The 25371-nt window shown below is 54.1% G+C and overlaps 11 protein-coding genes across 11 annotated transcripts; 5 read left to right on the top strand and 6 right to left on the bottom strand.

Annotated features, from left to right (window-relative positions):
- Positions 1 to 216: 216 nt before the first annotated feature.
- On the bottom strand, positions 217 to 2102 carry BJX67DRAFT_387608 (major facilitator superfamily domain-containing protein; the record flags this gene model as incomplete). The annotated part of the gene is made up of 6 exons (XM_071034239.1): positions 217 to 906; positions 969 to 1367; positions 1414 to 1612; positions 1657 to 1786; positions 1845 to 1901; positions 1955 to 2102. The coding sequence occupies 6 exons, from the start codon at positions 2100 to 2102 to the stop codon at positions 229 to 231; spliced, it is 1611 nt and encodes a 536-aa protein (XP_070886652.1). The 3' UTR covers positions 217 to 228.
- Positions 2103 to 2528: 426 nt separating this feature from the next.
- On the bottom strand, positions 2529 to 3977 carry BJX67DRAFT_75906 (uncharacterized protein). The gene is made up of 4 exons (XM_071035396.1): positions 3478 to 3977; positions 3219 to 3422; positions 2741 to 3163; positions 2529 to 2692 (listed from the first exon to the last, which is right to left on the bottom strand). The coding sequence occupies exons 1-4, from the start codon at positions 3750 to 3752 to the stop codon at positions 2563 to 2565; spliced, it is 1032 nt and encodes a 343-aa protein (XP_070886651.1). The 5' UTR covers positions 3753 to 3977; the 3' UTR covers positions 2529 to 2562.
- Positions 3978 to 4256: 279 nt separating this feature from the next.
- Positions 4257 to 6061, top strand: BJX67DRAFT_352054 (X-Pro dipeptidyl-peptidase C-terminal non-catalytic domain-containing protein). The gene is made up of 2 exons (XM_071028968.1): positions 4257 to 5753; positions 5804 to 6061. Exons 1-2 carry the CDS (start codon positions 4413 to 4415, stop codon positions 5939 to 5941), a joined length of 1479 nt encoding a protein of 492 aa, XP_070886650.1. The 5' UTR covers positions 4257 to 4412; the 3' UTR covers positions 5942 to 6061.
- A 714-nt stretch (positions 6062 to 6775) lies between these two features.
- Positions 6776 to 9043, top strand: BJX67DRAFT_387602 (uncharacterized protein; the record flags this gene model as incomplete). The annotated part of the gene is made up of 1 exon (XM_071034238.1): positions 6776 to 9043. One exon carries the CDS (start codon positions 6776 to 6778, stop codon positions 9041 to 9043), a length of 2268 nt encoding a protein of 755 aa, XP_070886649.1.
- A 358-nt stretch (positions 9044 to 9401) lies between these two features.
- BJX67DRAFT_75894 (phytanoyl-CoA dioxygenase family protein) lies at positions 9402 to 11165 on the bottom strand. Its single transcript, XM_071035395.1, has 6 exons — positions 10680 to 11165; positions 10392 to 10607; positions 10299 to 10319; positions 10200 to 10249; positions 9775 to 10140; positions 9402 to 9691 (listed from the first exon to the last, which is right to left on the bottom strand). Exons 1-6 carry the CDS (start codon positions 10889 to 10891, stop codon positions 9519 to 9521), a joined length of 1038 nt encoding a protein of 345 aa, XP_070886648.1. The 5' UTR covers positions 10892 to 11165; the 3' UTR covers positions 9402 to 9518.
- A 23-nt stretch (positions 11166 to 11188) lies between these two features.
- Positions 11189 to 12481, top strand: BJX67DRAFT_371714 (uncharacterized protein; the record flags this gene model as incomplete). Its single annotated transcript, XM_071031127.1, has 2 exons — positions 11189 to 11239; positions 11285 to 12481. 2 exons carry the CDS (start codon positions 11189 to 11191, stop codon positions 12479 to 12481), a joined length of 1248 nt encoding a protein of 415 aa, XP_070886647.1.
- A 61-nt stretch (positions 12482 to 12542) lies between these two features.
- On the bottom strand, positions 12543 to 14639 carry BJX67DRAFT_380615 (Zn(II)2Cys6 transcription factor; the record flags this gene model as incomplete). The annotated part of the gene is made up of 4 exons (XM_071032820.1): positions 12543 to 13282; positions 13333 to 14256; positions 14303 to 14514; positions 14569 to 14639. 4 exons carry the CDS (start codon positions 14637 to 14639, stop codon positions 12543 to 12545), a joined length of 1947 nt encoding a protein of 648 aa, XP_070886646.1.
- A 667-nt stretch (positions 14640 to 15306) lies between these two features.
- BJX67DRAFT_352050 (sugar porter family MFS transporter) lies at positions 15307 to 17568 on the top strand. The gene is made up of 7 exons (XM_071028967.1): positions 15307 to 15454; positions 15505 to 15556; positions 15605 to 15860; positions 15920 to 16168; positions 16221 to 16465; positions 16530 to 17057; positions 17108 to 17568. The coding sequence occupies exons 1-7, from the start codon at positions 15383 to 15385 to the stop codon at positions 17287 to 17289; spliced, it is 1584 nt and encodes a 527-aa protein (XP_070886645.1). The 5' UTR covers positions 15307 to 15382; the 3' UTR covers positions 17290 to 17568.
- Positions 17569 to 17576: 8 nt separating this feature from the next.
- On the bottom strand, positions 17577 to 18624 carry BJX67DRAFT_380613 (uncharacterized protein; the record flags this gene model as incomplete). Its single annotated transcript, XM_071032819.1, has 4 exons — positions 17577 to 17819; positions 17873 to 18098; positions 18165 to 18311; positions 18362 to 18624. The coding sequence occupies 4 exons, from the start codon at positions 18622 to 18624 to the stop codon at positions 17577 to 17579; spliced, it is 879 nt and encodes a 292-aa protein (XP_070886644.1).
- Positions 18625 to 21268: 2644 nt separating this feature from the next.
- Positions 21269 to 21519, top strand: BJX67DRAFT_380612 (uncharacterized protein; the record flags this gene model as incomplete). The annotated part of the gene is made up of 2 exons (XM_071032818.1): positions 21269 to 21364; positions 21418 to 21519. 2 exons carry the CDS (start codon positions 21269 to 21271, stop codon positions 21517 to 21519), a joined length of 198 nt encoding a protein of 65 aa, XP_070886643.1.
- Positions 21520 to 22455: 936 nt separating this feature from the next.
- Positions 22456 to 25329, bottom strand: BJX67DRAFT_75870 (uncharacterized protein). The gene has a single exon (XM_071035394.1). It carries the CDS (start codon positions 25221 to 25223, stop codon positions 22545 to 22547), a length of 2679 nt encoding a protein of 892 aa, XP_070886642.1. The 5' UTR covers positions 25224 to 25329; the 3' UTR covers positions 22456 to 22544.
- Positions 25330 to 25371: the final 42 nt, after the last annotated feature.

The following is a 25371-nucleotide window of genomic DNA, read 5'->3' as shown; positions in this document are numbered from 1 at the left end:
ACAGCATGGATTAGGGTTTCGGGGCAAGAAGGCATACTTGCAAGCGCAAAATTGCATTTCCCATGTGCACATACTAGCAGCAAGGCTTATGATACACTTGTCCGGTCATGATTGATGACAGTTCTCTCAATAATCTTAGCCTCAACTACGTCCACAGAGGCATCCACTCGTACCCGGTAGCCTTACAGTATCTGCAAACAGTCCCCGCTCCCTTGCTCCCTTGCGCAGCTAGTCCACCTTATCCTTCGCAAACCTCCCTGTAAACTGCCGAATCCTCTTCCCCCAGATATAAACCGGAATCCCACAAACCCCCAATGCTGCGGTCAACCCGGCAAACGTCCCAAACGCCCCATCATACCCATGACTCTCCACAAACGGCGCCGTCCCATAACTCGTACCAAACGAGATAATCCCACGGAACGCACAGATGATCACAAGCAATGGCCCCGCACGCGCAGGATAACTATCAAGCAGATACGTGATGGCAACGATATTCGCGCCCACAAAGCAGAAGTAGTACGCCGCCACGGCCCACGCATACACGAACCAGTGGTATTTCTCCGGGTGCGCGCCTCCAGCGCCATAGAGCGCGGACGTGAATGTCCCCACGATGATGGGGAAGATGAGCGGGATGATGCGGGTCTCGGGCTCGTGCACGCCGTTATTGCGCTTTGCGAAGACCTTCGCGAGGTAGTCGGAGCCGTGGCCGAGGAGCGGGAGGGCGAGCAGGGCGACGACGATCTGGCCGCAGTTTACGTAGGAGGCGGACTTGTTGGGCCAGTTGTAGGGCGGGGCGGCGAGGATGCCGGCGTATGTGGTTCCGATTGCAATGTTGACGCCGATGGTGAGGCCGTTCAGGCATAAGGCCCAGAAGACGTTGGGGAAGAGGAGGAGTTCGACGGTTTGCTGCGCCAAGTTTGTTAGATTGCTGGATTGTATACAGCAGGGAGGGGGGGCTTGAGGCGTACACGCAGAACTTCCCAGACTTTCACCCAGTCCGGCTCGCCGACCCAGAGGCGCATGTCTGATTTCCAGGTCCGGGGGGCGTAGCGCTCGAAGTCGAGGGGTGGGCGCTCGGTGCACATGGCCATGCTGGCGTCTCTCTTCGTCTGGAGGGAGGCGTCCTCGTCGCCTGATTCTGATTCCTGGAACGAGGCAAGTGGACGGTCATACTTTGTTTCAGGGAGGAAGAAGAAGGCGAGGACGAGCTGTGCCCCGGCAAGGGCGGCCCCAAGGCCATACCACCACTGCGGCGTGATCGAGTCCGCGATTGGGCCGGCGAAGAGCACCCAGACGGCCGTCAAGCTGACTTGGATGGCCTGCTGACCCATGAGGCCTTTACTGCGTTCGTGGAGAAAGAAGATTTCCTATCTTGTTAGCCTCCGGAGTCTGGATAGGGGTGCAGCGTGGTACCTGAGTGATCATTGGGACGAGAGCCTCGCTCTGTCCAGCCGCAAGGCCGACGACACACCGTGCAGCCAGATGCCATTCATAGTTCTTCTCGAGTGCGCAGACAATTGCCCCGACGACAAGGACAACGGTTGATCCCAGGAGAACGATTCTTCGCCCGATGCCAATGGCTAGCGGCATGCCGATGAGATTCCCGATGCCCCTGGTCCATTAGCCCATGCTCGCTTCGAATGGGGAGAAGCATACATAAACAAGGTTGGATAGGTCATCAAATGCGTGATATCCGCATACCCCTTCCCGGCAGCCTCATATCGCGGGATGTAAAACCCTAGAAGTCCCCCAAATCCACTAACCAGCGCAAGACCAAGCGTCGAGACTATACCCTGTCAGTACGCCAGGAAGGAAGTTGAGCCGATGTGACGGAGGTCACTCACAGATCGATATAACAACCAGGACCACCCATTTTTGCCACACCGCCATGTTCAGGGGGTCTGCGGTTGTCAGCATTACATTGCCACGGGTAGGTCCCAGAGAATTAGCTCACCGCGAGGATCCGCTGTCGGCGTAGGAATATACACAATCGTCCCCTCGGTGAGCTTCACAGTGCCCATCACCTTCCCCTTCGCAGGAGCGACATTCCCATCCTCAAGATCCTCCACGTGGCTGACATCCGTCTTGACCGTGTCTGACATTCTGGATCCTGTTCGCCGCCCTTTAAGTACCCTTCCAGAGGTGGGTGATAGCGACTGACAGGGGGTCGGGAATGGAGAGGATATATAAATCGCCACGCCTGGAAACGCCAACAGCACGAGCGATGAAGCGAGGTCTGTTGACACGGATGCTCTGGCGCTGGTTTACTCCACCATGCCGAATTGCACTGTGATTCTCGTGACAGGTGTGCGTGGCCTCCGCATCCCGACACCCAAGAGTGGCCAAGTCGGGGGCCGCCGAGAGCCCCGAAGCTCCAGCCTGGGGCCCCTCAGGGGACCTCGGCGGGGAAGACTACAGTGCGGGGTGTGGGGTCAGACGTGGATTAGGGTTGGATTGGCCTTGTAGTAATGGGACCAGTTTATGGACTACAGAGCATCGAGGATGATGACAATAATTGATAAAAATGTATTCATATAAGCATGTAATCACTCTGACTATCAACTAGTAGGCCTTCACACCAGCCAGCCGCAGCACGGTATCCGTCAACTCGGGCTTCTCAAAGGGCTCCGTGCGATACTTAGGGCACACCTCCCCATTCCTCATCGGCTTCTCCGCCGCCGGACGAATGTTGCTACTCAAGTCAGCAGAGTTATACACTACAAGGTGCGGATAAACATACCAATGCGGCCAATGCGTAGTCCCCATATAATTCTCAAAACAGTACTTCTTCAACTCGAGCGCCTTCTCCGTCGCAAAACGCCTCGGCGTCATGCAAATATACTGCACGTGTCGGATCTGGTCCCCCTCCGGCAAACGGGCGTAATGCATCGTGCGCGAGTCCCAGAGCACGAAGTCGCCAGGCTCCATGTTCACCTTGATCAGCTCGCAACCGCGGTCCTCGAACCACTTCAGGTCCTTCTCGTGGAACAGGAAGAGGTCCATGTATTTGAGCTCAGGCGGGGGCGCATCCTCGTGGTCGTAGGCGTCGCGCTTCTGAGCGAAGAACTCGTCGAAGAGCTTTGCGGAGCCCTTCATGAGCATCAGGCCGCCGTCGTTGGGGCCGTTGGGGGCGAAGTTCAGGAGGCCTTGCACGGCTTGCATTCTATCTCAGCTAGTTAGTGTCTTTCTCATACTCTTTTCTTTTACTTGAGACTCACCCCTTGCGGTCAGGGTTCTGGTCGCAGTGCGGCCATGGACTCCAGTTGAGGTCCTTCCGTCGAGGAAGCGAGATATTCATCCCGTCAAACGAGCAGAGCAGCTCCTTCGTCTCCCAGAGCTTCTCGAAGATCTCGACGACAGCTGGCTCAGAGCGTGCCTCCCACGCCATCTTCTCGTGCGTTGAGCCGTACGCAAAGTACATCCTGTTTCAATCAGCCACCTGCCTCAAACACTTGGAAGAAGAAAGAGAAACCATACCCCCCCTTGAAGCTAACAGGAAGATGCTCAGCCGTCCAGGTACTCTCATCGTTCTCGTCAAAGCCCAGCTCGAAGTTCTTCAGCCACTCGATCTGCTTGTCGCAGTAGTACTTTGCGCGCTCCGGGGAGATCACGTTCTTGAGCACGACGCAGCCGTTCTTGTGGAACTCATCGCGCCAGTCGCCGTAGTGGCGGTCGGAGAAGTCGACCAGGTCCTTGACGGTGAAGGACTCTGTGGTCGCTTCGACGATTTCCTGGATTGCGGTGGTTGACATTGTGAGTCTGAGTGGTACGATGCTTGTTTGCTTGAGGGAACGGAACGTCTGGTCGGTCTTCTGTGTCGCTGTTCTGTCGTTTGCTTCGGGTGGGTGTTCAAAAATCACTTAAGTAAACGTCTCGGTCGGAGAATACCCTTCTGCTTCGTGGCTGTCCGAGTCTCGGTGAGGTTCGGTGTTGATATCGTCTCTCGGGGCGCTCCGAACCCCCCACATCGAGAGACCGTGATGCTTCGGGCGCTAAAGCCCCGAGACCTGACCAGACAGCAAGCCGAGGAATGTGGAGGAGATTCGAGAAAGTTGTATAAGATAGAAAGTCAGAGGACACCAGCCTCAGTGAATCCATCAACATCCACAGTCCACTTCGTGAAAATGCCACCCCCTGTCCAAGCCGCCTACAAACGCATCAAGCCCCCCCAGCTCAACGAAAACGGATACGCGGGCTTCACACCCGGCAAGACCGAAGTCCTCCCCGCAGGATGGAACGGATTCAACGCAAAGCCACTGAAAAGCGCGGTCCGGGTCGACCATGACGTCGAGATCGTCGTGCGTGATGGGGTGAGGCTCTACGCCGACATCTATCGCCCTGCGACCTCGACGGAGAAGATCCCCGCCGTCCTGAGCTGGTCGTTCTATGGGAAGAAGTACAGCGCACTCGATATGCTCCCCATGACTGTGTGGAACTGCTGCGTGCCGCGCTCAGACCTGAGCGGGCTGGAGAAGTTCGAGGGGCTTGACCCCGAGACCTGGTGTCCACGGGGGTATGCGATTGTGAGCGTTGACACGCGCGGCGCCGGAAACAGCGACGGTCTGATTGGTGTCATGGGCCAGCAGGACGCAGAAGACGGGTATGATGTTGTCGAGGCGATTGCGAAGATGGACTGGTGCAATGGGTGCATCGGGATGGCGGGGAACTCGGCGCTCGCGATCTCGCAGTGGTTTATTGCGGCGCAGCAGCCGCCGTCCTTGAAAGCGATTGCACCCTGGGAAGGGTCGGGCGATATCTACCGCGAGCAGTTCTGTCGCGGAGGGTGGTTCTCGATGAGCAACTTTGACCTGATCACGAATGAGATTGTGCGTGGGCCGGCGAGCTCGGGGATTGAGGATTTCGAGGAGATGTATCGCCGTTCCCCAGTATCGAGTGCATTCTGGGAGGATAAGAGGGCGGACATGACGAGGGTCCAGTGTCCTGTGTATATTCGGGGGTCGGACGTCAGTTCTATACACACGATGGGCTCGGTGCGTGGCTGGCTCGAGGTGCCGCACCAGCAGAAATGGATCCAGTGGGGGAGCAAGCAAGAGTGGTACGAGCTGTATAGCTGTCCGGAGTCGTTGGATGAGCTGTTCCTCTTCTTCGATCGGTATCTGAAGGGGGTTCAGAACAACTGGGAGCAGACACCGAGGGTGCGCTGGTCCGCCCTGCAATTCGGGGACCGCGCGGCCATTGACGATATCGTCCTCGAGGACTTCCCAGCCCCAAGCACGCAGTACCGCGAGTTCTTCCTTTCATCAGGCAAGCTCAACTCAGAAGCCGTCTCTGCCTACGAGAAAATCTCCTATGACTCGGAAGCCGCCTCCAGCTTCGCAGAGTTCTCGCATGCATTCGACAAACCCGCTCGACTCATCGGCCTCCCGAAGGCCATCCTCTACATGTCCTGCGAAGACCGCGACGACTTCACTGTGTTCGTGATCATCCGCAAGAAGGATAAGAACGGCAAACCGCTGATGCACCTGAATTTCCCCTTCCACGCGACCCCTGTGAAGTCAATTGATGAGATACCCCAGAAAGAACAGGCCAGCTTGAACCTGCACCTGGGCTCCATGGGTATCCTTAGGGCTTCGCATCGTGCTATTGACTCCGAGAAGAGCATCCATCCTCAGTTCCCGTTCCATCCGCACAAGACCCAGGAGAAGGTGCGTCCCGGGGATATCGTGAAGCTGGAGATTGGTATCTGGGCTATGGGAGTGGACTTTGATGCGGGAGAGACCGTTAGTATCAGGGTGAGTGGACCTATTTCCGTGATGGTTAGAGTAGTGCTAACTTTCTGAAGGTATCCGGTCAATTCCCCAGCATCGCAGAGTACAAGACGTGGTCGAAGCCGCGGCCTGAGCATGAGTTGAACCGTGGGAAGCACTTTATTCACTGTGGCAAGGAGTATCCGAGTTCTGTTATTTTGCCATTTATCTAAATTGACCTTGTCCTGGGTTATATGGAGAATATACGTTTCACTTTCGAGAGTCGGTGTAGCCTCCTAGAAGTAGACATTCTATCTCACGGACTTTGCCCTGTATGCCATGCGAGAGCAGCCTTCATAGATTTGAGGCTTCACGGTCAATATGAGGTCTCCACTTTAATGTACAATGATACAACCACTAAAGCTAGGACTGAACCCTTCAGCCGAACCCCCCCCTTGCGGCCATTTCCACCTCTTCCTTCATCAACCCGGTAAGGCGTGGTGGCGCTGTGTGGCAGTTGATTTCCCCCGATGTGCGAACGCAGTCTCGCGATCAGTATATATGGAAGAACGGTCCTATCGCTGGATATCTTCGAGTCCTGCAATCATTAGCGCGAGGAATACGTCCAAAAACCGCGCTGAATTGGTTGTACCTTGTGCAGACGGAGTTTCTCCGATCGACGGTACCTCTCGACCTCACATAGGGCACGTAGAATGGCGCGCACACAACGACCGTCAACGAAGCTGAGATGATCAATCTCGTCAGCATCGCTGTCGCGTGGGTAGTTGCATACTTTCAGGTATTCCTCATTGACTTTCAGTGTTCGTCGTCCGCTGATAACTCAAGTCATCAACAAAACCTTCGCAGCCATTGGACCGTATTTGATGCCTCGGCGACTCCAACTTCCTGGTGCACCGATTGGACCCGAGGGTTGAGAGTGTCTGGTACAGAGCAAGTCCCCCACTTTCCGCCCCCCCGCATTCAGTCCCCCGTGGGGATGGCTCTTATGATGAGATATTCCTCCGACGCAACGACGGCGCTGACCGAGCTTGAGGCCTACCGACGATATGGAGCGACCTGCGAAACGCCCGCGCCTGTCGATGGCATGCAATATCTGTCGCCAGCGGAAAGTGAAATGCGACGCGGAATACCCTAAATGTCGAAACTGTCGCGTTCGGAACCAGACGTGCGTCACCACTGATCCCCAACGGCCAGGGTGTCCTGGTGTGCGCGAATGGCTGGAAATTCCAGACAAGCAGTCGCAATGCACTCTAGGCGCTGGCCAAAACGGAGACCATCTCCCGGGTCAAAGGACTCCGACTCCTCGGATTGCAATAGAGCCGACTATGCCCGAGGAGACCGCCGCTGAAGCCAGTCCAGACAACGAAGAATCACCCGTCCGCCAGCCATTCGACACCTCGGTGAATACCGAGCTTGGTACCAAGCGCACGAAGATCCTCGGGGGCAGTAGTTCTCAATGCCTGGCCAAGTCGCTCGATGTCTACTTCCAGGCCGCTCGAATGCAGCCCGTGTCCGGGTTCTTTCGACATGGCATGAGGCACGCCGAAGAGCTGGACCTGGCTCTCGCATTGATGCTCCCCGAGCTGCCTGATGCGGACAAGCGAGCAAGATACCTGTCCGTATACCGCTCGCGTATCCATCCGCTATACCCTATATACGACCTGAACCGGATGGAGGCCGGGATCGCGCAGCTCGCAACGATATCCAGCTTCAAGTCTCTTCCCCGCGATGATATTCCTCTCCTCGTTGGTGCGTACCTCGTCCTGAGCATCGGAGCAGACGAGTTTGCACAATGCCCAACCGAAGAAGGCGAGTGCTACCTCCATGCTGCAGCGAGCCTGCTCGCGCATATCATAGTTGTCCCCTATCAACATACCGTCCAGGCCCTCCTTCATTTTACCATCGCGTACCGCGGCCATAACCAAGAAGGCCTCGCCTGGCAAACCCTCGGAATGGCCATCCGAATCGCCTACACACTCGGCCTGCATCGTCCACCACCATCCAAGGCCGTCCCAGACGCACCGGGCAAACACGATTTCCACACCCAGGTATGGGCAACATGCTGCTCCCTCGAGAAAGTCATGCATCTTGCCTCTGGCTGGCCCACCCTCATCCCAGACGACCTCATGGCCCGGCCCGACTCGCTGAACGGAACCCAACACCGCTTCCTCCAGTGGCACCTCGGCCTCGCCGAGTTCCAAGGCAACATAAGCCACCATCTGTACAGCTACAGACCAAGCTGCTCGGGAAAAAAAACCAACCCCCGCAGCGTCCGCCAGATCCTCCTCGACACCGCGCGTCTCGACCGCGCCCTCCTCTCCTGGGCAAACGAGATCCCCGCCGAACTCCGCCCCGGAAACGACATCATCTGCGCCAACGACGACTTCCACATCGTCACCTTCCTCTCCCTCGAGTACCACGCCGCCATGATCGCCCTCCATCGCGCAGCGCTCATCGCACCGCGCTCCAAGATCGAGGAAGAAGTCATGAAATACTGCCCGGACGACCCGTCACGCTTCCGCCTCGCAAACGGCGAGTCCGTCTGCGTGAACAGTGCGCGCGCAATTGCGAAACTGAGCATCGATCTCCAGGATCGTCGGCTCGACTCGTGCCTTATCCCGTCTGGCACAGCGATGCTCGCGTGTATCGCGCTCGCGGTGTATCTGATGAAACATCCAAGGTCGCGGCTACAGGCGATGGATATGCAGCTGCTCAAGGCTTGTCTTGCGTACTCGAGCACGCGGATGGCGCAGAGTAACATCGATCCGAGGTTTATCGAGGGGCTGGCGAGGATATATGACCAGATCCAGGCGCGGCTGGATACGAACTCTGCCGCGGCGAAGGTCGACTCTATGCGGTCGAGCCCTTTGAAGAGACTGGACGGGCAGGCCTCGTCTCAATCTGCGGGTAAACAGAGCACGAGCACGTCTTCGCATTCTCTCGGGCATTTGCTGACGCCATCAACATACGAAACTTGTCCAATGCCCCCACAACCCCCGAACGGAGACGGGACCGTCGTGAACGGGAACGGATCCATACATGCTGCAGCGCCGCAACGGGCCCAGTCAGTTCCCCAGCCTGTCCCCGACCCCTTGCGACACGGTATGGCGATCCATAACGGATGGCCGCCGGCGGATCAAAATATGGCAATGTCCGAGATTGCACTCGACAACCCGTATTCCTCAAACATGTTTGTCGACGGGGGGGTCCCCAGCGATTTTGACCAAGCGTTTCCCTTTGAAGGCCTTAATGTCGAGGAGTTGTGGAACTGGATGTCATATTTTGATAGTCCACGGAGTACAGACACTGTCTAAGGCTGCCGGCTGCCTCTATTTTTCTTTTTCTGAATAATATAAGGATACATTAAGTTAAATCCACATCATGCAATCCACCTTCGTAGCCCGCGTTTCACCCAGCAGCGTCACCTACTTGGCAAAGCGACAGAGAGTGAAAGACAAGATGTGCTGCATTGGAATACCAAATTTTGATAAAGGATCTCCGGTGGAGACCTGCTCACAATACCAGATCTTGCAGGACGAGAATATACTTAGCTAAGAGGACCTTGAATAAACTCATGCATGCTCTACATGATGTATATCTCGAGGACAGACTGGAAGCCCTAGGATACAATGCAACAATAGACGGCCGCCCCAGCACCAGGACTGATACAAGAACCCTCTCAAAGAAGTGGACAGTATAGGTAAATCTTTAAATTGAATTGCATTCTCCAACACAGGCAATCCAATCAGCAGATCATCCTGACCCTCTCCCACTCAGGGTCACCATCCACTAAGCCTCCGCCTTGATATACGGAATCCCAGTCAATTTGAAAGTCCGCTCATTCAACACGGGCTCCTGCACAGGCCTATCCCGGCTCTTCGGACAAGGTTCCCCATCCCTCGTCGCGATATTCGATCCGGCAACATGCACCGCATTCGGCCAGTGCGTTGTTCCTAGTCTCTCTACCCCATCATCAGTCCACGTCCACAACTTGCGAGAGGTAACACGATGAAAAACGGAGTTGGGGGGAGGGGAAGGTACGCACGCTCAAAAGCCCCCTTCTTCCTAACCAAATCCTCCTGGCTCGCCTGGGCCACAGGCATAAAGCACGTATAAACCGCCAAGCGATCCTGCTCGCCATTGGGCGGGAGGTTATAGTGTGGCGTGCGACTATCCCAGACAATCAGGTCGCCCGGCTCACAGCAGACTTTCACCCACTCGAGGCCGTGGTCCTTCAGCCACTTCATGCCGTTGTCGGTGAAGCCGAACCACTCCGGTGTCCAGGCCGGGATGCGCGGCTCGTTGGCCATCTCCTTGTGGAATTGCTCGGAGAGGATGTGTCCGCCTGGGCAGACGATTAGGCCGCCGTCGTTGGGGCCCGCGGGGTTGAGGTTTACGAGGCCTTGGAGGCCTACCCATGTATCACATGTGGTTAGCGGAGATCTCTGGGAGTAAGAAGGGGGGGCGTACATCTGAATCCAGGCTTCGACGGATCCTGGTCCTGGTGTGGCCAGGGTTTGCTACGTGGTGTCAGTCATCTCGGTCTCTTTGGCCACGGGGGTCGCGTACTTCTCTGGCATATCCTCACGACTGTATTGAGACGGTAAGTTAGTCACATATCACACAAGTGTGACGTCGGTTCAGAGCATGAAGAAGACGTACTTGGAAAATTGCACATTAACAACATCAAAAGACACAATCAAATCCTCGTCATCGTACACCTTCGCAAAGGCATCTATAACCCCCGGCTCGCCCCGGATATCCCAGACCCATTTCTCGTGCGTCACGCCATAGGCCAGGATCATGCCCTTCTCGTTGATGACGGGGAGGTTGGCCCGTTTCACGGTTGAAGGGTCGTTGCGGCGGTAGCCGAGATCACTAACCCGGATATCTCATCAGCATCTAGATAGACTAGTACTCGAGATGAGAAAAGGGTCAACGGAGACGTACAACCCCTCCAGGTACGAATAGAATTCATCAGCGTATTTGCTCGCACGGTCAAGCGGGATAGCGCCCTTGACAACGGCGTATCCGTCGCGGTTCAGTGCGTCGCGGAAGTCGCCATAATTTGTGGGACACCCATCAAGGGCCATACGTCCTTTGGGCGTCGTTCCCGAGACGGTCAGGGTGTTTGTTGTGGTTTCGGTTGTGGTGGTGGACATTTTGTCGACTCCGTATGAGGTCAAGGGCTGTTAGCGGTGGAGGCGGATTGATGGTTCATCAATGTTGGACGCTTGTTTGGCTTGTGCATTTTATCTCGCTCGATTCGATGCAGAGGCTTCTACTGCGCCGAAGGTCGGGGGTCGGTGGGCTCGGGGCTGCCCGAGGGGGACCGAGTGCGGCCGAACGGGGGGTGGTCCCGGAAGTTGGAGGTCTTTCTCGGCTCCACTTGGTTTTCTCTGACTTCATTTATGGTAGTTCGTTTGATGAGCGGCCAAGAACCCGCGGATAATTCCAGGATGGGCTTGAAAATCATCATCGTTGGCGGCGGCATCGCCGGACTGGCAGCTGTAAGTCACTTCTCTGCAAGCTCCGCATAAGCTAAGTATGTACAGGCAATTGCGCTACGCAAAGGAGACCGCGAGATAACCATCCTCGAGCAGTCCTCGATAAGTCAGGAGATTGGGGCAACGATTTCCCTCCAGCCTAATGCGTCGAAGATCGTCGAAGGACAATGGGGCCTGGCAAGCACACTCAGGGACCGAGGATCCATGGTCGACGGGGCGTTTGAGGTGTACAACCTCGACGGGGAGATGCAAATCCGTATTCCGTTGCAGACGACGGATAAGTACGGCGCGGAGAGAATGATGTACCACCGTGCCGACCTCCACCAGACACTCAAGGAAAGGGCGACATCAGAGAAGTTCCCCGGTCGTCCGGCGACGTTGAAGACGTCGAGCAGGGTTTCCACCTGTGATTGCGACAGCGGAACGGTGCAACTCGTCAATGGGGAAGTGCTTTCGGCGGACCTCATCGTTGGGGCAGACGGGATCAAAAGCGTTATTCGCAGATGTGTCCTTGGGGAGGAGGCGATCGCTCGTCCAACGGGCCTCTCTGCGTACAGAATGATGATTCCGACAGACAACCTTCTTAAGGAGACCGACTTCACGAAGGTAATCGACCCACGCAAGGGCTGCACGACAATGGTCATCGGCCGAGACCGACGCTTGATTATGGGTCCTGCGAGAAACGGGTCGATATATAGCATCGTGGCTCTCGTACCAGATGAGAATATGAACGAGGACTCTGCCAACACCAGCTGGACGACGGAGGGGAACCATGACAAGATGATGAACACATTCGCTGACTTCCCGTCCTGGGCGCGGAAACCGCTCCAGTTGGCAATGGCATCTGAACTTGGGCTCTGGCAGCTGCGCGATCTCGATCCTTTACCGACGTGGTACAGCGGTCGAGCAATCTTGATCGGCGACGCCGCGCACGCAATGCTGCCCACCCAAGGCCAAGGAGCCAGCCAGTCGATCGAGGATGCAGAGGCCCTGGGTGCATTCTTCAACGCATTCGAGGAGAGCTCAGACATGTCACTGAGCAGCATCGCGGATGTCAATAATGCGATCTTCAAATGCCGGTATGACCGCGCAACGACAATTCAGGCATATAGTCGGCAAGCTGCAAAGCCGGCGACTGAGCCAGGGGATCGCAAAGTCAACATGAATCCAGCTGAGTTTATGGATTACAACTGCTCGTACAGTGGGGCGATTGATTGGAAGAGGCGCCAGGAAGCGGTGGCTTGAACATCCGATTTACTGCACTTGCAGGATGACCTTTGGGCAATCTCTTTGTCGAGCGTGCATCTCATGTAAGGATACCATGCCCGTCCTTGCGGTCTATCCCATCACACGGCATCCCCCACTCGTCACAGAGGTCCTTGATTCGGTCGTCTGTGAAAAGCCCAAAGTCGTCGGCCATATCACGTAGTATCTGCAATAGACTCTTGCGTTCCTTTTCGTCAATCAAACATCGGCCAGCCACGTACAGCGGCTGCAGCATGTACTTCTGAACAGTCTCGTTTGGCATCGCATGCATAACCGGAATAATTTCCATCGCATGCCGTCGTAGCTCTTGCTGTAGTGTGTTGTAGGTTGCAAGCAGATCATCTCTACTCTGAGACTGCCGCAGGAATACGTCCATCGGGCGACTGATGAGCAGAATCATGCGGGACATGTGGTAGAAGGCCAGAGTTATTGCGGAGATGTCACTGGCAAACCATATTTCGCGTGAGAAGGGGTCCATATGCTGCGCAGTGCGGGGCTCAGCCACCGGCGGCCAAGCAATAGGTATATAGAATGAGGAAGGCACTGTGTTCTGCCATCGATCAAAGTCTTCCTTGAGCCTCGTCCACTGAACGACGTCGCTCAGATCGGCGTTGACAAGCTGGCACATCATACGGGCAAGAGCTTTGAATAGGATGACATTCGGCTGATCGGCCCCAATATCATGAGCGGCAAGATAACCCTGATTGTTAAGCGGAAGACCCATCTTGCGCCACAGCACAAAGTCTTCTGTGTTTATACGGGTTCGCTGTCGTGTAACAACTGAAAATCAATTAGCGGAACCGCCCAGGATACCCTTTCCGTAACCTTACAAGCATTGAACATGTCATGAACCACAAAGAACCAGAAAGCCGCGTCCGACGCCCTTGCCGGTTGGGGAATATGATCCGACATCCGGAACGCCACTAGGTCAGGCAGGTGAGGTCTTAGGAGCCTATATATGCCATCGAGATGTCCAGACCACGCTCGCAGAGTAGCATTAACATCCTCGTACTGGCACAGGATACACGCCGCCAGGATCTGGAACGGCGCAGCCTCTTCGTCTGGGCATCGTGGAACCTCGTAGTCGCCGCTCTGCGGTGTAAATCCCGATCCATAGATATAGTTGGGTGAGAGTGAAGCAGATGGTCGATCCTTATGCGAGATCTGTTTGGCAAGTAACTGGATAGCCTTCTCGTAATACTTTGCCCCGTACCATGTAAAGCCGAGTCGGCTGTCAATGAGAGCCTTCAGCATCAGCTTCTGGGCGTTAGTTTGCCGAATCTGTGTCTCAGGATGCCTTGTTTGGCCAAGCTGTTTTGCTCCGAGGGCACACGCCGCATATCGTACCAGGGGACTCCAGTGGGCCAGCTGTACTATATGCTGGCTGAAGTAGGACTGGCCACCGCATATATCCATCCACTGGCCCGGCCCTTCTGCGAAATGGCGCAGGAAGAAGGCAATCTCGCAACGGTCTTGATAGCTCTCCTCACTTTGAATGTGGACGTTATATGGTCTTGCCGATGCTTCCGGGCTACGAGACAGGGCCGAGTAAGAGTCATTCTGGGGTCTAGAATTCACTGCCACAGGCTGGGTCACTCGTGGGGTTGGATAATCTGCTCCTCGCTCGTTGCTGCTTTTTGACAGGGCGTCCGAAGCCCTTCTGCTCGAAATACTATGATCTTGATGAGGGAACGTAACTGGAGACCGCAGTTCAGGTGCTGTTTGCACTGGGGAGTGCGGGACATCTTTCTCTGCTGTGATTAAGTCAAACGTCCGGCGAAGTGTGGAGAGGTGGCATACTATGTTGTGAGGTATGATCCAGTCCCATCCCAGCCGGGAGAATCTCCCGAGCACAAGTTGGGGGAGCACCCTGCGCCGGCGCCGCAAGGAAAGAGTAAGAATGCGGTTTGAACAGGCTGTCGATGATTGTGCACGCCCGGCCCGTCTTTAGACACTGTCCGCATTCGGGTTTCTGCTCGTCGCACTTGATCTTGCGACTGCGACATTCTGGACTATGACGAAGTTAGATGTATAACCCCGTGGGGAGGTTCAGTGGAGTCGCGTACCAGCCCTTGCGGGATCGCTGAGAGTCCCGTTTCGCGCCGCGGGTTGGTATCGCTGGCTGATTCCCGGCCATTCGGGAATGTCATCCAAAGTTCACTCTGGGAAAAAGTTCCGAAGCTGGAGCGATACCGACGAGAGCGTCGTTTCATTGCAAGGAATCCAGCAAATCGTTGAGGAGGGAAGGATGATGCGGACGAAGGTTGGCTCAGCAAATGCCGGTCGGCCGAATTTCCAGATTAGGCGGCGGGCATGCCCTCGGCTATTCTGCCCCATGAGGCAACTCCCATCTTCTCCAAATCGCCATCATCCTCCCCTCTTCGCATCCTGTTTCCCCAGGTAATCGCTGAACTTTGTCAAGTTCTCTGCAGATGTTAATCTTCCATTTACCTACTTTCCTCTGCTTCACGTCCAGATTTCCTTTGTCAAAATCGACATTCTGCTGTGGTCTGTTCGTGTCTCGGCCCAACTCCGACCGCGTGGGCTGTGACACTCTTCTGGCTAATTTTCCGCAAGTGGAAAAGAACACAACCAATCGGCTGTTTGCAACCGGGTAAAATCCCCCACTCGTGAACTTTCCCATGGGATAAACTCCAGAGCCAGACAAGTGATTGGTCGGAAGCGACAAACGGCCTGAGGCTTCTCCATCATTTTGTTCCCCGCAAATGCCATGCTTCGCAGTCCCCGTTCGGCCCAGAACCGGCACGCCGGTGATTTAAATGTCCCCTCTGCTCTCCCCGTGACATCGGGGTCGAAATGTTCTCTCGCTCTACGCTGTTCATGAATCAAAGCTGATAGTATTACTTGCCCTCGTTGACGATGCGGTCCCCGGATGCGAAGAAGAAGCCCTTTTTCGGGCTAACGGGAGGATGGCTCACCTTCTGGCTCACGGTATGTCTGTCTCTATTCCGAATTGAGAATCTTTCGGCTAATGGGACTAGGTTGCGTGCGCAACTGATATGACGCTCTTTGGCTATGATCAAGGAGTCTTTAGTACGCGATCCAGCAAACCATTTTCGGGGTGATTCTAACAAGCTATAGGCGGCGTTACCGTTACCAAAGACTTCCTCGAGCAACACGATCTCGTCGGCCCCTCCAGAACCAAAGTTCTCTCTACTGTCACCGCTATCTATGATGTCGGATGTTTCTTTGGCGCGATAATCGCATTTACCTGGGGCGAACGCCTCGGCCGGAAGAAGGCCATCCTTGTCGGTACTACAATCATGGCAATTGGAACAATTATCAAGGCTAGTTCGTACAGTCTTGCTCAAATGTTTGTTGGAAGAATTATTCTTGGGTAAGACTCCAACGCTGCCAGGTTTTATCCCGACAATGGCGCTAAGTTTCGAACCGTAGACTTGGAAATGGCATCAACACTACCACCGCCCCAGTCTGGCAGACCGAGACTGCGCACCACAAGTGGCGAGGGAAATTGGTTCTATTCGAAATGGTCATGAACATTGCGGGCTTTTGCATGGTGAATTGGATCAACTATGGACTCTCCTTCCGCGGAGGCGCAGTGGCGTGGCGGTTTCCCATTGCCTTCCAATTCTTCTTCATCATCATCCTCTTTGCGACAGTTCCGTGGCTTCCTGAGTCCCCAAGGTAAGTGCTAACGACTCCACAAGTTCGTGCATATGTGCTAACCTTATATTAGGTGGCTCATGCAGCAAGGCCGAAGCGAGGAAGCTGTCGAGATCCTCGCAGCTATTGAAGCAAAGGCAACGAATGACCCCTACATCGTAACGCAACGCAACGAAATCGAATTCAGTGTCCAATATGAGCGCGAGAATGCCCCAAGCTGGAAGGAGATCTTCCTTCGTAAAAAGGGCACGAATGATACAAAGAACCTTCGTCGACTTCTTTTAGGCGCTGGGACCCAGTTCATGCAGCAATTCGAGGGTCCGTATCATCTTTCTTTCTACACACATCGGATCTGGGCCTTCGCGCTAACCTTTGGTTGCAGGCATAAATATCATGTCCTACTACATGCCCCTCGTCTTGATCAACGCAGTCGGCCTCTCAGAAAGCATGGCCCGACTCCTCGCAGCGTGCAACTCCGTCTCTTACCTCCTCTTCACCTGCCTCTCCGTCCCCCTCGTGGAACGCTGGGGGCGCAGAGGCCTCATGCTCTTCTCAACAGCCGGACAGGGATTCTCCTTCCTAGTCATTACAATCCTCCTCCGCTTCGCCGACACAAGCGGCAATGGCGACAAAGTCGCCTCGGCATCGATCGCATTCTTCTTCCTGTACTTCATCGCCTTCGGCATGGGCATGTTGGGTGTCCCCTGGCTGTACCCGACTGAGATCAACTCCCTCCCGATGCGCAATAAGGGAGCCGCCGTTGCGACTGCGACGAACTGGATGACCAACTTTGTTGTCGTTGAGATCACGCCGATTGGGATCCAGAATATCGGGTGGCGGTTCTGGATTGTTTGGACAGTCTTTAATGCGGCGTTTTTGCCGGTGATTTACTTCCTTTATCCGGAGACTTGTAGGGCATCAGTATACCGCTTCTTTTTGCGCACTGCTAACTTCTCTTAGCGAACCGCACACTCGAGGATCTCGACTCGTACTACCGGACCAACCCGTCACCGATTGTTATCGGTGACCCCGACGGAACGAGCGTCGAGAGGCCGCAGAGGTACATCCAGCACGAAGTCGAGGAAATACAGAAGATTGCGAAGGATGGAGCCGTGCAGGTGGAGGCCGTGGAAAGCGCATAAACTACTTGAGATCATTCTAGTAGATCTAATTCCAGCCTTCGTCTCAATAGACCTAAGTAATCTCCATTCTGCCCTATATTATTGGTTCTAGTCAGTGTTGACGGATCAGAGAAGAGATCCGGGCGGGATGACTGAGTGAAGCTGGGATGGAAGCAAATCAAGCGCGGCCTTGGGAGGTTCTGAGATTGTAACAGGCCCTGTTGTTTTCCTGGTGTGTCACTCCGCAGCTGGTGGTAACCCGAGGAAGCAAATCAAGATGTAGCGAGTCCAGTCAGTGGGTGAGAAGCCTATAGGTGAGACCATTCTTGTAGAGCTAATTCCAGTCTGTATGCCATTAAATCCGCATATCTCATAATTTCCCCGGCCTGATATCGAGTAAGCTCGTCCATACCTTCATGATCTGTGCTTGTGAAGAGATAGAGGGGTGACTTCCGAATGATGAGCTGACGACCATCAAAGTAGGGAATTAGAATTCGTCCGTGCCGCTGGCCCATAAACGAGAAGATCATAACCTTATATGAAGGTAACAGCTAGTATTAGCCGCAAGATGAGGCTGAACATGGGCCGAATCGTGTATACTCACAGGCACAACAATGTGGTCTTTGAACCTCTCCATCCGCATCCGCTCTGCCATGATACCCAGGATTGTCAGAATCTCACCCCGGCATAGACTCTCCTCACGTCCGTCCACAACATTATACACTACAGCCTTCATGTGTGGGTGTTTGTTTCCAGGCATGTCCCATGCTCCCGTACATCTCATTTCTCTGCCTCCTGGGATGCTGAAGTCAAACTTGGGGGTGTATCCACTACTCCAAATGATCATCACGCCCTTGGTCAAAGGTGATGATATGCTGCAAGATGGAATCACTTACTCGAGCCACCTCCAGCCTGTATCATGTGAAAGGATTTTGGGTCCAGCCCCGAGCCCTTGCTGAGGGTAGTCTTGCGCATTTGCGACGAAAGTGTCGGCGATTTCACGCATACGCGCAACAAGAGGAAACCCAAACTTTTGTGCGGTGCTGGAGCCGTAGTCCATTAACTCACCTGCTATTTTGACATCTTCCTCTACTTTCGGGTCGGACATATCGATGGGATGGCTGCGGAGGCGGTTGAGGGTCCATGGTGAAAATAGGAGATAGTAACACCATCGCTATCAGTGCTTCGAAGCACTTTGATCCTGAATGACGTGAACTCCGGCGGATCGATCAGGGGGCGCTCGAAATCTTTCAGGAGGCCAAGCAACGTGTCGATAATCCGCAGACATGACTCCTTCTCGGCTTCTGCGCCAGCGGGCGTCACAAGAGCATCTTTCAACGACTGAAGGGGTGACATCTTGTCTGTCTATGATAAAAGTGATTGATGAAAGTGGGACATCGAGAGAGAGAAGAGTCCCGTGGAGTTCCTGTTAATCAGGGCGGCGGTTCCAGTGGCCGCGGAAGTCAGTTCCGATTTCTTCTCACAGAGCAACCCTCGGATCGCGATGGCTATATAGCATTTCGACAGTGTGGCAATGACTTCAGACCCATGAGAGAGCCCTCCGGCTTGCAGAGACGCAGGTGGCGGTAGAGGTTCAACTAATCAACCCGTTTAGAGTATCTTCCTCCCGGCACTCAACAACAGGATACCTAGCTGGATCAGCAAGAAAGTATCCTAGAAATTAAGATGCATACCAGTCAGCGTATCTCAGCCTCCTGAGGCCCATCTGGCCAGCCCCTTTACAGTGCATGGAGTGGTGAATGGTTCGGCCTGCTTCACCCACACCGAGTTTGGAGACTCTTTTCCATGAAGGGTATTGTGACCAGCTACTACAAGCATCCGAGTTCCTTCACTCGTCTTCCATTTCCTGACTATTTAAAGCCCCAGTTGCCCCCCACTCCAGTGGTCGATACTTTCCTCCCGTCTTATCTTCGAGTACTTCATATTTCACCCATAATGTCGCTATGGGACGCCCTCGTCATAGTCTTGACACAGAGAGACGTCGATATCCCCGAACGAGCTGATCGACCATCGTCTCCCCCTCAGAATTGGTCGTAAGTTGATCCAAGGCAGCAAAGACAAATCCTAACCCGCTGCCCCAGACCAGGAAGGTACCCAGCATCTCACCCCCTTCCCATTTCAAAGGATCCCGACTCATGGCATGTTCTCGCACAGCATGGGCGCCTTCAGCGGAAAAAATTCACCATGTCACCAAGATGGTGTCCCCCTCCAAGATGTTGAGGAAGCAGGTCACGATGTTCGCGCAATTTGGCCTTGTATGAGTCACTACAGTCTACGAAAGAAAGATGGCTAATACGGATCGTGACAGGCAGTTAATGCCACCTCCAGCCCTCCCACCGTCTCCTTTAACCCCTCCCCCGGACGTTGCCTGCCCCGCTGAGCAATGGAAAGCCCCTGTAGCGGGTCTAGGCCCTCGAGCAGGGCTTCAAGCCATTCCTCTTCTAGTATCCAATCTTCTTTTTTTCTAATGCGGTTAAACTCCGTATCAAAGGCATCCGTGGCAACCAGTCTTGGGCGTGCAAAGCCCGTGATCCACAGGTGTGCCACGTTGCTCCTCGGGATGACCGGCAAGTACGTTGATGCCTTGTCTCTATTCCCTTGACCAAAAATGGGCGCATGCGGTGGAACTACTCCGGGAGGGTGCACAAACACAATCTTCTTGGTATGTACCCATAATTTGGCTGCGATATGATGCTTATTCTCCGCAGGTAAAATACTCAGGGTTGTCGACCAAGTGTCTAAACAAAGCCCCAGGAACGAGGCTATGACACGAGCACGCCTTGATCTCGTCTTTACTCTAACGTACTAAACATTCCTCCCTCGATTTTCTCGTCCGCATGCCTCTCCTTCCAATATGAGACGAGGGCTTCTCGAGTTATCGCCTACGGAAAATACCAGATGTTATTGGAGGCAGAGTCGACTATTTATTTTGGTACGGGGGTCGACCCCAGAACCTCCACAGCAACCTTTTTATAAAGAGGCGAATAAGATGGGGAGAGGGGGAGTCATATGGGTTGGCCCAGCTTATACAAGTCTGGTGTTATAAGTCACAGGGAGCTAACTCGTCTCAAGAAAGGGTGTACACGGCCTGCATGAACACAGGGAAAGCAGATTGTGCAGTATTCGGGGTTTTGACAGGGTTGCCACCGTGGCACCAAAGGGAAGGCTGGAGAGGAACTTTATTGTAATGGCGGTTTGTAGCGGTCTGAGGACGCTGGAGGAAATTGCCTGACAGCTTTAACAAACTGCTTCCAGTCGCTGTCTTTAAGGTTGTTAGGCTCCGGCCGAAGAGCTGGCCGACCCAGCTGCCTGAGTAACTCTAATCCATGTGGCGGAGTATCTCTCATTGCAACTCAGGACCCAACACAAAAAGCAGGAACACAACCCCGGACCAAAGGGACAGCGCTCATCAGCTTGGGGCGTGCGCGATGTGGTGTATTTCACCTCCGATGAACGGAACTCATCCTACCAGAGCAGCGCGACGCATCCCTGCTGCTCTCCAGTCCTAGGGAACAACAAAGCCAAAAGAGAAAGAGGGAGGGAAAGCCTTGGACTTCCAGATCTGTCCCAGAGCTCACGATCAACAGGTAGACAACGCATAGTAGGCTAACTATTGATTTGTGGCACCATTCCGGCTGAAAATACTGTGAGTCCAAATGAAGACGGCGAGTTAGGGCTTCCCACAACTCAAGTCTTGAGCGGAGGAAAGGAGGCAGCCAGACTCCCATCCACAAATGGTAATGGATGAGCGTGCGCTCACGCCAGCCTTGTGTAACCAGATTCCCGGGGATATGCAGGCCCAGGGCCGGAGGAATGAGCTACGTATATTTAAATTGCTTCTGCGGAGTTACTTTGCCCCGTCAAGCAAAGCTGCCATCCCAACGCCCTCAGGGTCTTGAGTATAAAATGCCACCTGCCTCCCTGCCACAAGGACCTTCAAAAAAGACCTCAAGTCCTCCCTCTCGTCTAGCTTGCAAAGATGAGGCTCCTCGCAACTCTCACTCTATCGGCGGCTACGGCGGCTTTGGCTGCGCCTGCGCCTGCTCCCAAGCCCCAGAGCGAAGAGGTTCCCAGTGTATGCAGCATGCCCAAAACTCGTATCAGGCAATACTAACGTGCCGACTTGAGGTGACCATCTTCGACGAAGACCTGTTCCAGGGAGAAAGCGTGACGTTCGCCGCCGATGTTTCATGTCATTCTATCTTTCCGTTAGTACCTGCCCCTCTCTGAGTCGCTCTCCGCGCCTTACGTACCTCTCTGGCTAATCACACCCCATTTCCCCGAATAGGTGGATAAGCTCGGTTCGGATACCCCTGGGACAAGAGGTCTATTGTCAACTGTTCGAGTATGAACTCCTCCCGAGCGCAGCACATCGGAAAAAAAAAAAAAAAAAAAAAAAACTAATATTCCATAGTAATGCCTCTTGTTCCGGCGACGGTGGCGATGTGGTTATCGGCTCGGTTGCTCGCTTCCCGCTTGATAATGTGTATGTAGGAATCACCTGCGGGGTTTTGTTATAGTACAAACATAATTTCCTTCCCTGTATGTCTGGGAATCAGCAAGGAGAGAACAAGTAGATGATTATATGATTCTGCGCAATATCGTGCTGCCTTGTTAGACGGCCCAATCACCTTCCCAATGGCCTTAGAGGTACTTTCGCAATTCCTGGCCCCTAGCCTTCACGCCGACCTACAAGTCGAAAACACACAGTTGCCGTAGATAGCCCTCACCCCATGTTCGAAGGGTGCGGAATATGGCACTCCGCGTAGAATGATCCACCCTCGGTCGTTGAGCTCCTCAGCCTCTTGTGTGCAGTTGACAGGTTCATGCTAGGCTCCGCATGGTAGGAATTCCTCGTTTACTGAATGCTGAGAAACGGACACTCTTGGACGAAGCAGTCTCCCACCTATATAGGGCCTGTTCACCCTGCTCGCGCGTCTCTACTCCGTCCTCAAACATGAGCGGGAAGGATCGATGGAGCCCTAACTTTCTTCTCTCCAAGCTTCCCTGTGAAGTCTCGGGGGCTCAAAACATACTATCTCGACACATAATATCTGTAAATCTCGTGATATCATAGCTACTTCCCAAAGGACTTGTGCTCGGTTGGCCTTAAGCATCTCAGAGCGTGGCCATCGCGCGTCGTCTCCAGTCAGAGCAAACTCCAGGATATCAGTCTTCAACCTGGAAGGGATATGAGGGAAATGCCATTTGTGAGTACAAGATAGCTGCAAAAACGAGACACCAATATAAGGAAACTAAAGCACCATCTGCCACTTCACGCGCTTCTCCTTGACCATCGCCATCACACCCACCGGCAGATACTTCTTATCAACCAACCTCACGCCACCGTAAATCTTCAAAACCTCCGGTGCATACATCTCCAATACCCAGGCCTGCTCCTCATCCGACCGCAGGCCGTTGGCTCCCGCAAGCCGTAGGGCATCCGACACCTCATTCGTCAAGGTAAGGCTCTTCGGCTGCGGGGTACCCTGAAGCTCATGGTAAAGCTGGTTGAAGGTATTATTATGCGACCAGCGGAACCGGGACCACTCTTCGAAGGACATGAATGTTTCTCTTTCAGCGAGGGAAACGAACTGGCGCTCACCGCCGTCATTGGCGTTTCCGAAACGCTTGATACGCACGCTTTGGAGCAGTTCCTCGAATGTCCTCTTCTGGGCGAGATACGTCTCCCTTTCTCGTTCCTGGAAGTCCGCGATGTATTTGAGGGGAGAGGGTTCGAGAGAATCTCGGACAAGGAATGGCGCTATGGCCGGGTTGCGCAGGCCTAGTCCGCCGAGTTCTTCCGGATAGTAGAATAGCGCATCCGGAATATCAGAGACGCCAAATCGAGACTCTATCATCTTCCGGAGGTGTTGCGTGACGGTTCCAGCACCATCTCCAAAAAGCTTCTCCTGCATTACTTTGTACGTTGCGAGGATCATGTGGACATGCTTCTGGCCGAAGCACATGGCTGGCTGGCCGAATGTGTTCTTGAAAAACCGTCCAATGCAGCTGTTCCATGTGCGAATCCACGCCATTACACTCTCACACTTGTCCAGCTGGGTTTTGAGCTGCTGGATATGTGCGTTCACTTGCGGTTCGTCGATTAACCATGCGCCTGTGGGGTGTAGGGAGAGGAATCCGAAGGTCACAGGGCCTTTTGGCAAGCGACTCTCGACCATTGGGTCGACGGATTCCGAGAGGTAGACTGATCCAGTCTTGCTTAGATTGAATTCAAGGCCAGTGACCTTGGCGAACGAATTCATTACCTCCCAGCCCTGGGCGCATTTACCCGGCTCTCCGCAGAGCCACAAATCGTCGTGCAGGCGATACAAAAGGAGTCCCGTGGTGCGGTTCACGGCGAGGTCCATGAAGAACAAAATCAGCTCACCAATGAACTTCTCGGATGAGTGAGCCATCGGTACTCCCCTCCGACGGATCCGCGGCCCCATGGGTGCCCTCCCTTCCGATGAATGATCCATATTCAACGGTGATGCAAGATACTTGCGGAAGAAACTCGTCCACTTCTCGGAAAACCCAATGTACGACATCACGGCGAAAATTGTACTGTGCGGGAGAGCGGTCGCATACCAGCGGAGATCGGATTGGACAACTGCAGCCTCGTCGTAGAGGTATCTTTGGAGAAGGGTTTCGGTCGCAATCTTTCGCAGCAGCTGCTGCTTGATATGCCTGGTTCCTTCAGGAGTTGGGTTGGAATCCCATCCTCCGCCAGCTTCATCGTCGCTGTCCTCATTGCTAGATGCAGTTTCATCGTCATCGTCATCATATGGGGCGCCCCCATCGGCGAGGGTCGTCAGGGAAAGCGGCAGCTGGGAAAGGAAGTACCGGTCAATATAGTCAGCTTTGCGAGTAGCTTCGGGGCCATGTTGAAGTCCAGGTCCCCCGAGATAGTATATACGGCGCTCCTTGTCCGCCTCTGTCATGGGGGGCGAAGCTTGCCAACTCCACACCGGCCGTTTATCAATGAAGTCTTTCAACGTGGCTTTTAGCAAGTTGCACAGGCGTGTACCAATGTACTGGACGAATATAAGTTGCAATATATCCTCATCCATCCAAATCCTGTACTTTCCATTCAGTTGTTGGCGAGGCAGCACTGGGATTCCCTCTTCTCCCGCGAACCAGTCCCAGTTCTCTAGGTCCGCCCATCTCATATTGAGAACGTCTGCAATTTCGGTTAGAGCGACTTTATTCTTCACGAAATCTTTCAGGATCTCCTGCTTCGCCTCGCTGAGGATATCTTCCGTCAAGAGTCCTTTGATCGTTGCTGTAAGTGTGCTCTGGGTAAAGGGAGATTCTTCCTCAAAGACTTTCAGGCTTTTCTTTTCGATACCCGCTCGCAAAGCCTCCAATGCCTTCTTCTTCTCATCATCATCAAAAAGCGAATCCAAGAACGCCTCAATCTCCTCAGGATTTGTCTCGAGTGGCGTAAAGACAGTCTCTTCGAACTGGTCGCAGAGCTGCTGAAGCCGCTGCTTCTGTCGCTCATCCACAACCATATAGTCGTCCTCAGAGACCTCAGCCTCCTCCTCGGCGGACGCGTTCGTCCACTCCGTGAGCAAGCGCGAGTACAAATCCGCAAGACTCAATTTCCGACTGTGGGCATCCAGTCGCGACTGGAGTTCGCTCTCGTACCCCCGGAGCATGTCATGTGTAATTGACGGGTCAAAGGGGTGCTGCTGCAGGAATCGCTGGATATTACCGATAGCCGGATCCTTCGTCGCATTGGGAAGGAGGGGGACGGCCCCGTTGAAGATGACAGCCACGCGTGAGAAAAGATCCGGCTCGTTCTCTGCCTCGGCGAGAACACGGGCTTTTCGCTCTTCATAACTAGATCGCTGCTTCTCCAACTCCCGGATCTTGCTCAAGGTGAGGGATTCGAGGGTTTGAGAAAGGGCTGAGACGGTTGGCGCCATTGCGGTGACCAGGGCAAACCAAGGAAAAGGACAGAAGGGGAGTATCGATTGCGTCGGCGCTAGATTTCTGAAGACTTTCACATCGAAGGAGAGTTCAGCGATACTTATCTTTCAGCCGGAAGCCCAGGCCTTCCAGGCGCCAATGGCT

The sequence above is a fragment of the Aspergillus lucknowensis genome, assembly GCF_044049455.1.
Source record: "Aspergillus lucknowensis strain CBS 449.75 chromosome Unknown BJX67scaffold_17, whole genome shotgun sequence".
Lineage (NCBI taxonomy): Eukaryota > Fungi > Ascomycota > Eurotiomycetes > Eurotiales > Aspergillaceae > Aspergillus > Aspergillus lucknowensis.
The sequence above is the reverse complement of the archived record's forward strand: the minus strand, read 5'-3'. Positions and strand labels throughout refer to the sequence as shown.